Source organism: Triturus cristatus, chromosome 2_2 (genome assembly GCF_964204655.1).
Source record: "Triturus cristatus chromosome 2_2, aTriCri1.1, whole genome shotgun sequence".
Lineage (NCBI taxonomy): Eukaryota > Metazoa > Chordata > Amphibia > Caudata > Salamandridae > Triturus > Triturus cristatus.
The window spans coordinates 950,194,931-950,206,936 of record NC_140582.1 but is presented as its reverse complement, the minus strand read 5'-3'; the positions used below and the strand labels follow the sequence as shown (position 1 = coordinate 950,206,936).

Below are 12,006 nucleotides of genomic sequence, written 5' to 3'. Positions count from 1 at the left end.
GCATACCCGTCCCACTTAGGGTGAGAAATGCAAAAACAACAGTTGATGGACAGAATGAACAACAATGTCATACATTTACCACATTACAGAGATCTGGGCCTAAATCCATCGTTTTTTTGCTCACCATGCCATTCCAGTTTGAACCCAGCCATATGCAAATCAGTCTTGACCCTCTGCCTCATGGGAACAGTCCAGCCCGAACTGCCAAGCCAGGACCTCCCTGTACTGGAAACAAGCATCCTAAGACCGGTTTCGGGGTTTCACCCCTCTTCAGCCAGGATGGCTTGATTCCAGGGGCATGGAGAGCACGGGACACACGTCTGAGCACACCCATCCCACTCGGGGTGACAAATGCAAAAACAACAGTTGATGGACGGAATGCAGAACAATGTCATACATTCACCCCAGTACAGAGATCTGGGCCTAAATCCATCGTTTTTTTGCTCACCATGCCATTCCAGTTTGAACCCAGCCATATGCAAATCAGTGTTGACCCTGTGTCTCATGGGAACAGTCCAGCCCGAACTGCCAAGCCAGGTCCTCCCTGGACTGGAAACAAGCATCCTAGGACCGGTTTCAGGGTTTCACCCCTCTTCAGCCAGGATAGCGTGATTCCAGTGGCATGGAGAGCACGGGAGTCACGTCTGAGCATACCCGTCCCACTCGGGGTGACAAATGCAAAAACAACAGTTGATGGACAGAATGCAGAACAATGTCATACATTCACCCCAGTACAGAGATCTGGGCCTAAATCCATTGTTTTTTTGCTCACCATGCCATTCCAGTTTTAACCCAGCCATATGCAAATCAGTCTTGACCCTGTGCCTTATGGGAATAGTCCAGCCTGAACTGCCAAGCCAGGTCTTCCCTATACTGGAAACAAGCATCCTAGGCCCGGTTTCGGGGTTTCACCCCTCTTCAGCCAGGATAGCTTGATTCCAGTGGCATGTGGAGCACGGGACTCACGTCTAAGCATACCCGCCCCACTCGGGGTGACAAATGCAAAAACAACAGTTGATGGACAGAATGCAGAACAATGTCATACATTCACCCCAGTATAGAGATCTGGGCCTAAATCCATTGTTTTTTTGCTCACCACGCCATTCCAATTTGAACCCAGCCATATGCAAATCAGTCTTGAGCCTGTGCCTCATGGGAACAGTCCAGCCCGAACTGCCAAGCCAGGTCCTCCCTGGACTGGAAACAAGCATCCGAGGACCGGTTTCGGGGTTTCACCTCTCTTCAGCCCGGATAGCTTGATTCCAGTGGAATGGAAAGCACGGGACTCACGTCTGAGCATGCCCGTCCCACTCGGGGTGACAAATGCAAAAACAACAGTTGATGGACAGAATGCAGAACAATGTCATACATTCACCATGCAACATTCCATCCATCATCTTGTGTGTTTTGCTGTTCGCCCTATGTGGGAAGGGTATGCCCAGACGTGGGTCCCGTTATCACTGCGCCACTGGAGTCAAGCTATCCTGGCTGAAGAGGGGTGAAACCCCGAAACCGGTCCTAGGATGCTTGATTCCGGTCCAGGGAAGACATGGCTTGGCAGTTCGGGCTGGACTGTTCCCATGAGGCACAGGGTCAAGACTGGTTGGCATATGGCCATGTCTGAACTGGGGTGCGGTGATGACCAAAATAACGATGGATTAAACCCAGATCTGTGACTGGGGGTGAATGTTTTGCCAATGTGCAACATTCCGTCCATCATCTTGTGTGTTTTGCTGTTCGCCCTATGTGGGAAGGGTATGCCCAGACATGGGTCCCATGCTCAGTATGTCACTGGAGTCAAGCTATCCTGGCTGAAGAGGGGTGAAACCCCGAAACCGGTCCTAGGATGCTTGATTCCGGTCCAGGGAAGACATGGCTTGGCAGTTCGGGCTGGACTGTCCCCATGAGGCACAGGGTCAAGACTGATTTGCATATGGCCATGTCTGAACTGGGGTGGCGTGGTGAGCAAAATAACGATAGATTAAACCCAGATCTGTGACTGGGGGTGAATGTTTTACCAATGTGCAACATTCCGTCCATCATCTTGTGTGTTTTGCTGTTCGTCGTATGTGGGAAGGGTATGCCCAGACATTTGCCCCGTTCTCACTACGCCACTGGAGTCGTGCTATCCTGGTTGAAGAGGGGTGAAACCCCGAAACCGGTCCTAGGATGCTTGATTCCGGTCCAGGGAAGACATGGTTCGGCAGTTCGGGCTGGACTGTTCCCATGAGGCACAGTGTCCAGACTGATTGGCATATGGCCATGTCTGAACTGGGGTGGCGTGGTGAACAAAATAACGATGGATTAAACCCAGATCTGTGACTGGGGGTGAATGTTTTGCCAATGTGCAACATTCCGTCCATCATCTTGTGTGTTTTGCTGTTCGCCCCATGTGAGAAGGGTATGCCCAGACGTGGGTCCCATGCTCACTATGCCACTGGAGTCAAGCTATCCTGGCTGAAGAGGGGTGAAACCCCGAAACCGGTCCTAGGATGCTTGATACCGGTCCAGGGAAGACGTTGCTTGGCAGTTCGGGCTGGACTGTTCCCATGAGGCACAGGGTCAAGACTGATTTGCATATGGCCATGTCTGAACTAGGGTGGCGTGGTGAGCAAAATAACGATGGATTAAACGCAGATCTGTGACTGGAGGTGAATGTTTTGCTAATGTGCAACATTCCGTCCATCATCTTGTGTGTTTTGCTGTTCGCCCTATGTGGGAAGGGTATGCCCAGACGTGGGTCCCGTGCTCACTACGCCACTGGAGTCAAGCTATCCTGGCTGAAGAGGGGTGAATCCCCGAAACCGGTCCTAGGATGCTTGATTCAGGTCCAGGAAAGACATGGCGTGGCAGTTTGGGCTGGACTGTTCCCATGAGGCACAGGGTCAAGACTGATTTGCATATGGCCATGTCTGAACTGGGATGGCGTGGTGAGCAAAATAACGATGGATTAAACCCAGATCTGTGACTGGGGGTGAATATTTTGCCAATGTGCAACATTTCGTCCATCATCTTCTGTGTTTTGCTATCACAATCATGGCAGTTATAAACACTGATTATAGCAGACCACGATTGAGAGCTTTGGAGTTGCGCCTAAGGGCTTTCCTAATTTCTAACAATGCCTGAAATGTGGTTGAAATAGTCACCCGATCACCCCACCATTTTCAAATACAAGCCGCTGCCACTGTTAACATGCCTTATTTTGCCCTATAGTTCAGTACTATAAGCATCCACGACCATTATTACACTCAGTCATTTAGTCACTCGCTTGTTTACTCTTTTATCGTAATGGTACCAGCCCTAGATGCTATCAGCTTAGCAGAGGCAGGCAAAAGCTAAGGTCTTGCAGGAATCTGATAATCACCAATACTTTGAATGAATGAAGCATTGATGACATGTTTCAGATACCAACAAAGGGAGAATATCACCTCTCAGTACATTCCCCTTCCTTGATTTGTGATGCTTGTTGTGCTCAGTTTGATTGTCTTGATGCTTCTTTGTTTTGGCATTTGTATGTGTGTAGTGCCTCAAAGCACTCCAGGTGCATGCTCGACACCCTGCTCACAGCTGATACACCACGCCCGGCTGGCAACAGAGGCCTAGGCCAGTCTTTGATTTCTGATTTAAAACAAGGAGTCTAGCTTCATTTTGGGATAGAAATAACTATTATATGTTTATAAGACCAAACCAGTCATAATGCCCTTTTCAGATCTGACAATCAACTTACGACATATTCCTTCACATTTGAAATTAAAATGTAGCTCCTTTAAAAAGGATAGCTCCTTCGTTTCACCATCACTGCGCTGATGCAGTTCAAGCCGCTGTAAGGACCTGCCTCTGCCTCCCATGTTCGAGCACTTGCTTCCCTGCTGGCCCTTCTTTTGTGCTTTGTCCTGGTGATTTAGCAGACGCTGTGTCAGGTGTGATTTATACATTGACAGCCAAGGATAACGAGGCATGGGCAAACCGGCAGCTCGACCCATACAGATTAACCTGCTGACTGCATTAGGCACATTTGATGACATTAATACATTTTGCCAATTTGTCTGAAAACGATTTCTCTTTTGTGTGGCATTAAGGGTAACATATCAGGCCATTGTGCTAATTTAAGCGCTCTGATAAATTGTCTAAGAGGTTACAGCTGGATGCTGTGATTATAGAGTAAAGCTTTCAAATAAAAGAAAGCTGTTAACTAAATCCTTGAGGAATTAATCTTGTAAAATACTATACATTTAAGAGATTGTGAAGACAAAATATGTTATAGACTAATACTGGGCAGCATTTAGAAACCAAAACTACTCGCCCCTACCACGTCTGTTACAAATATATATAATATATATAATCACATTAAATGTGGCCCGCCTATTTCGAAAAATTGCGCCTTGCAAGAAGAGTAGATGAGAATTATCAGGGGCAGATTTACAAGGTCTAGCGCATCTCTGCAAATCAGCAGGGATGCGCCAGAAAACTTGCGACATGCAAATCTACCTGTGCTCCACCATGGATGCGCCGCATTTAGAATGCGGTGTGCCATGGCGCACGGATAGGCAGATGCGTGTCGTATCTGCCGGCGTAAGGTTGGCGCAGTGCTAGTCGTGTCGCGGGCGTGACGCAACTCCAGAACTGTTCCTATCTCCAACATGCTGCGTCTCGCCTTACGCCTGCTTCAAGCAGGCGCAAGGTTTTGACGCAGAGGCGTCGGAAAAGTGACTGAGTGAAAATCTTGTAACATGCGACATGTCAAATGGGATAGATTTATAGAGAAGTTGGGAAATTTAGAGAACCTTAAAAAAGCGACCATTAGTGAGGTGGCCAATTTAAGTTCCCAATCGACCAATAAAAATTTCTATCTAACTATGCTTGAGGCCCATAATATCTTTTTTTCAAAACTTCAAGGGTTTTTTATGAAGCCCTCCAGGATTGGAAAAGCCAATAAGGGATACCCACCAGAGGAGGGATGGTTTAATAAAACCTGTAAAACAGCTCGCCAGAATTTGAGTGTAGCTTTGAGATCAAGAAACACGGAAGATGTGAGACTAGCTAGGAAGCTATATAGACAAGCGCAGTTAGTAGCCAAGAAAGAATGGGATGAGGAACAGTGGCAAGATTTGAAACATGCATGCTTGGCCAAAGATCAAAAACAATTTTGGGCCATAGTAAAGTGGGATAGAGGCGGAATTGCACCTTCTCCCCAAAATAATGTGGCAAAAAACCAATGGGTAGATTTCTTTAGACCACAGTACGCTTCTGTATTATCCGAAGGAGAGCATTCACTCCCCCCTACCATCTATTTCCAAACGCAGGTGTTTTCGATTAAAGAAGTTAACTTAGCTTTGGATAGTGTAACAGTGGGCCGAGCTCCTGGAATGGACGGGATACCTGCGGATGTGTTTTTAACAGACAGATCATCTTGGTGTCAATATTTTCAATGGCTAGCCAATTCAATAGCTATGGGTGCACCTATTCCTTCTTCATGGAAAGGGGCGGAAATAATTCCGGTTTTTAAAAAAGGGGACAAATCACTCCCAAGTAACTATAGACCTATTAGTCTCATAGACTCAGCACAAAAACTAATAGGTCGATTAGTGCAAAATAAGTTACAATCTTGGGTTGAAGAAAATAATATTTTATCACCATACCAAGCCGGGTTTAGACCTTGCACTAGCTCTATTGACCAGGTCTTTTATTTTCTAGCTCTTTACTGGAGGAATGTGAAGCTGACTAACAGGACCCTTTACGCGGTCTTTATAGACTTGAGATCAGCTTTTGACCTGGTGCCTCGTCCTAAACTTTGGAGGGTCCTCGCTCAAGCAGGAATGGCCCCGGAACTACTAACGTTACTTATCCGCTTACATGAGAACAATTACGCACAAATTAGATGGGGAAGTCAGGGGGAGGTGACTGACCCATTTCCTGTCGAACGTGGTGTTCGACAGGGATGTGTCTTGGCTCCCACGCTGTTCTCCTTGTACATTAATGGGATAGTTGACCACCTTGGATGTTCCCCCACGGACGCCCCTATATTGGCAGGGTCCCGAGTGCCTGTTCTCATGTTCGCGGATGACACGTTGTTAGTCTCGCGAACTCCAAGTGGATTACAGAAAGCGCTAAATGTATTCGCTGATTTCTGCCAAGAACGGGGCCTTGAGATAAACACCTCCAAAACTAAATTTATGTGTTTAAACCAGCGACAAAACTTCAGAGGAGTTCTTAAATTTAATGGTATTCCGCTGGACCAGGTTGAGGCTTTTACATATCTAGGTATATCCCTCCAAAATAATATGAAATGGTCAAACCATATTGACATGGCTGTTCTAAAGTTTCACCAGTTAGCAGGTGCAATTATTTCTAAACATAAATCCTCTTTGACCAAACCAATTAGTCCCGCCCTGGAAATTTATAACATGAAAGTTATTAGTGCTTCCTTGTATGGCTCGGAACTATGGGGTTTTGCCAACCTGAATTACTTAAGGTTGGCTGAAAACAAGTTTTTACGCTGCCTAACAGGTGTTCCCCAAAGTACCCCAATGATCCCGTTAAAATATGATCTAGGCAGGAAAAAAGTTGAGGACCTGGCACGATTACGTCCACTCCTGTATTGGCGGCGGATTATGGCAACGCCAGAATTAGCACACTACGCCACCGCCCTGAAAGGTATTATTAGGGCTGACCATTTTCATTCCATCTTATGGCTTAAAGGAATTAAGGATTTGCTTATAAAATTGGGGTTAGGGCACTTATGGAATGACCCAAACGGTTCAAGTCTTCCATCAAAGCCAATCCTCAAGAAATTGTACTGGGATATGACCTTGACATCTGCCTCTTGTGCTGGCCAAGATTCCAACTTGACTGGTCGTTTGTTTGATATTAAATCTTTACCATCTTGTGAGGCATTTTGGGACATCATAGAGAGGCCCATGGACAGGAAACTGTATTTCCAGTTTAGAATTGGGTCTCTCCATGTAAAAGCTTTTACCCATAGATGGTCATCTTCCCAGGATGATAAATGCCATTATTGTTTAGACTTGATTGAGGATACAGGTCACTTGTTGTTTGTGTGTCCATTATATATCGCCCCTCGCCTTAGGTGGTTAAAGCCAGTATGTTCAAACTTGGGAACACGTAGCTACAAGGAAGCCCTAAGAATCCTTGAATCTGATTGCACCCCCTGTTTGGCTATTGCTGTTGCAAAATTTCTGGGGTGGGCATGGATATTACGTCTTCGTGCCCTGAAATCCCTTGAAATTGGTCTGTGAATGCTTGATACCAAGAAATGTCTAATTAATTTTTTATTCAATATTTGATCTTTTAAAAGAATTTTATCCTTTGATGTTGTTTTTACTCAATGCTATTCGCCAGCATCATGATTTAATGCATTTTTATATATTGTATTTTAGCTTAGTATTTATGAAAAGGTTAGGATGTATTTGCTTTTATGATATGCTGTCGAATAAAGCTTTTGAAACTTGAAACTTGAAAATCTTGTAGATTTCACTCAGGCCCTTTTCTGAGGCTTTCCTGCGACGTACCGCCCACACTGCAACGGTACGCCCACATTATACCTGAAGGCAGGTATAATGTGGCGTAGGGTTTACGACGTGACACATCTGCCTAGATGCGTCATGTTGTAAATCCGTCGCAGCATGGCGCTTGCTTTACGCTGCTGCTGCGTCACAGAAGTGACTCAGCGGCGGCGCTAATGCGTTGCAGGTGCCTCGTATATCTGTCCCTTAGATCTTTTTTCCCTCCTAAGTTCAATTTACCTATTCAAAAAATGGATGCGTAAAAATTGCTTCCGTGATTCATAGTGTTCTTGGTGATTGAGAATTGCTCCAGTTTAGTGGAATTTATGCACTGACCTGAAAGAATATACAACAGTTTTTCAGGATCAGGCAAATAGGTGATTTTGGCAAGCGAAAAAAATCAGGGACAGACTGTGGGTTCAGGCATACAGACAGATATCGCCTAGACATGAAGAAAGAAAGTCACAAAAACAACTTTAAAGGTGCAGAATTATCTTCAAATGGAGTCCTCTAGGGCCAGGATATCTGTGTACCTATCCCCCCAGTTAAAACAGACTGTGAACCTATGATTTAGCAAAGCACACATGATCAAATGACTGCTGACCAAGTAGCAGAAGTCAACATAAAGTGCAGAGCTCTGTTAAGGCAGCGTAACAATGTGTGTGTTAATTCTCAAACCATGAGTTTTCCATTCTTCCAAAATCACAACCACCATCAATAAAATCTTCAAGGTGAAAATTAACAACATTCAACATTTAATGTAACACACACAGCACGACCATTACACTTATGCCCTATGAAGCATACGCAAATGGGCGTTCTTGAAGCTCTTCATATATGTCCCCTCCAGTTTGACTGTATTAAAAGTCACCTTCAAAGGCAAAATCCTCCTCCACTGCATTCTGCAAACTCTACGTGGTGCACTCTCCCCTTATCAATATTATTAGAACATTGGAATGTTGAGCACTCCATTGAAGACAGTGTAGTGGTCCGGTCTTCTAATGGCCGGTAGAAGCCCAGACGGCAACATTCCAATGTTTTTTTCAATTCACAGCTGTTGCTGTGAACAAAGACCTCTTGGAGCCCGAGGGGATTTAGACCCCCTCGAACTCAGAGAGGCCTTTGTTTTTACAAATTAAAACATTCTGCCCCTAGTGTTCTAATAGCCTTAGAGCCCTCCGTAGCAGGCTCTACCGGTCATTAAAGGCCAGCTCCCTTGTTGAAGATCCTTGCCTTTGGCTCAGGCCTTTAAGGCTAGACCAGGCCTTTATTGGCCAGTAGAGCCCGCTACGTTGGTCTCTAGGGCTATATTAAAGCCTCCCTCACACAATTTAACCTTCCCCACAACCCTCATAGCTGGTCATAACCCCCCCACGCCTAAAAAAAGCCAAATGACTTGAGCAGTTGTAAGTTTACTGGAGAATATCTTTGAAAACACATTCTACATTAATGTATTGGTCCATGTCAACAACCACAATGCTATCAATGATTCTTCGAGCTACTGGAAATATCACTCCATCTTGGTACCACTAAGCCGTTCAGCAGTCTTCGGCACTGCTGATTGCAAGGCCCATATTGGCATCTTCTTCTCTTGAGTGGGTATTGAAGTCTGACATTGATTCACGTGCTACCTAAGCAACGTGCTCAGCAAATCATTTTCTAAATGACAGGGATTTTCAATAACTGTATAATGCCCTCAAAGAGGACAGCAAAACAAAAAAACAGATGGCATGGTATTAGCTTTCTCTTCTCTCCTGTGGAAAGTAAACCCCTGGCTGCTGAATTGAAGCCTCCACGCAACAGCCTCATATCTTCTCCTCACATCCACACTGTGTCACTGTTCTACCTGGCATCGCAGCTAACAGTCTGCCATCTTGAAGAGCATCCTACATACAGCGCCCCACCTCATTAATGAGCTATGTTGAACCTCAGTCCCATTGCATTGGCTGCCCCTGCCAGTATGCATTTTCTACAAGAACTGTTGCATCACTGGAAATTAGAGACTGCAAACTCATAAACGTACCATGTAGATGAACTGGCTGTCTTGATAGTCTCTACAACACAAGAAACCAAGGAGTACCAAGACTTCAAAACTGAAAGAAAAAGAAAAAAAACTGATTCAAGCTTTCATGACCTAGACTTGAAGGCAATCTAATAATATCCTTCCTCTGGAAAAGATCCATTACAATGCAGGCATTACAACGCACAACGCAGCCAATACAACGCAAGTTCCACTACAACGCATGCTAATACAACGCCTGCCATTGCACCACATATGCCTGTCTGACCAGCACTTTCCCTGAGGTAAGCACCCGGCAGTGTTAGAATAGTAATTTACGTTGTAATGGTACATGCATTGTAATAGCATGCGTTGTAATGGAAATTGCGTTGCAAAAGTATGCGTTGTAGTAGTTTGCGTTGTAACATCATACATGCCCTTCCTCTCCACCAGACATGTCTTGTCTCCCTTGCAATTCAAGAAGGTGCTCTGAAGCCACCTCTTCAAGGAATATTCCCTTTGTCACTTATGCACAGTAGCCTCAGCAGTCGCCGTCCGCAGCCCATCCAAACACAATCCCCTTTGAAATAACGCCCATAAGCCGCATTCTAGCTTTGTGTTTTAGTCATAAATTGTTCCCAGGTAACCTCTCAACCCTCTTCAATAGTGCTCCATCGCTATCGAAGCTAAGTTCCATTATAAAGGTAACCCAAACAAAATGGTTTTTTGTGGGACCTTTTCCTGAAAAAATTCTCTACATCTTAAGGCCGTGATTCTGATTGGTTCTCTAACACCTAACCTGGCACAACCACCTGCTTGTGCTTGACTAGGTATTACAAATTGAGCACACCATAGATGTTTGCCGCAGCGATGTTCGCTGTGTAAAACCCTTTTTGCCTGTGCAATATCAGAATGACAAGGCTGAAATGCCTTACTGGCACCGGGCAAGGCTCATTATCTGAATTATTTTTTCTGTCTTTAAAGCCCAGCTGATTTCATTGAAATCAAAAAAGCAAACCATCTGCAACAAGGCGTGCATACATGTTTTATGTCCTTAATACACAAAGATTAATAATGTATGTACGGCTTGGCAGGCGGGGCTTTATAGCAGGGTTTCTAGCGCTCTCCATAGCATGCTGTCACATGAATGTGTAAACCTTGTGTAGTGTGCAACGAGAGTGTTGTTCTCACCGGCTGTAGTTGCTGCCAGAGAACGAGCGAGTTCTAATAAGAGTTCACAGAAGGCTAACCCGGGTTTCTTCGTCTGTTTTTATTTTAGATTCTAGTAATTATAAAGGAGAAACAGATTTTTTTTTTTTTGCTGAGGGTAAAGCTTCTTGCCAAGGATGGGGGAATTAACATGCAGCTGGGCTCCTCTGATAAATGGATTCTGTTAGGTCACCGAGGGGATGCATGTGACATTAAGTGATTTACAGTCCTTTACCTTAATGAAATTGTTTCGCGAGATGACGCTGAGAGCTTCTAATGGATAGCTTTTCTTGATGTAATGAAATTGAGTTCCTTTGGCGTTTAATATAAGGTGCAGTTATTATTTACTGGGGCTTCCTGTGCGCTGCGGCTCTGAGCAGGGAGGTTGGAGAAGAGAGATCTCCGTGGCGCGCGGCATCAAGGCCAGAATGGCGCGGGACACCCCGAGGCCGGCGCGCGGCGCTTTGGCCGGGGCGCTGACGTGGAGCGTCTGCGGCCTGGTACCGCCGGCCAGCCGGGACAGCGCAGCTCGCGCAACGCCGACTCTGTTTGCCACCCTTATGATGACCCCGCTGCTCTGTTTCACAGGCAACTGGATTACAACCAGATCAGCTGTATTGAAGACGGGGCGTTCCGAGCACTCCGCGACCTGGAAGTCCTGTGAGTACCCTCTCTGCATGCTCTCTGTATGTGTTCTATTCACATCATGGTGAAAGGGGGCGGGGGTCTCATGGTGAAAGGGGTACTGGTGAAAGGGTACTGTAACTTCTGCTGCAGAAGTTGTTTTTTTCGTACTGTAGATTCTGCTGCATAAATTGTTTTTTTTTTTGTTTTTATATCGTGTGTGTGTTTTTTTTAAATCTTTAGAGTACTTGCCTACGAAAACTGAACACCACTCTGTGGAGGGAGGGCGCCCCGGCGCTATGTGGTGCGCTATCATGTTCGCATAGACATTAAAATCAATATGGTTTCCAAATGGGAACCTTACAAGCGCCCGGTTCTTAAGAAAACGAAATGACGAGAAAGGGATTGCGAATTAAATATGTTTTTATTTATTGTATGTATTTACAATCTACAGACCAAGTTGCTCTAGTTGAGATGCATGCATCTTTAAGTGAGGAAGTAGGTTAGAACTATTGCATTATTAGACAGCGCAGAATGCTTTCCCCCTAACACACAACATCGATAAAATGCTACTTACGTTTAAGATTTACTTTCATTTTTCACGGAGCGCAGTAATGCATACATCAAGTGGACACATCGTATTTGCAGTTG

At 45.2% G+C, this 12,006-nt stretch overlaps 1 protein-coding gene across 5 annotated transcripts in view; it reads left to right on the top strand.

Annotated features, from left to right (window-relative positions):
- Positions 1-12,006, top strand: part of SLIT2 (slit guidance ligand 2) — a 689,918-nt gene that overhangs the window by 402,153 nt on the left and 275,759 nt on the right. For all 5 annotated transcript variants that reach the window (XM_085642360.1, XM_085642359.1, XM_085642358.1 and 2 more), the window contains exon 6: positions 11,320-11,391. In XM_085642360.1, the coding sequence (XP_085498486.1) occupies positions 11,320-11,391 (72 nt within the window). The remainder of the gene's footprint in view (positions 1-11,319; positions 11,392-12,006) is intronic.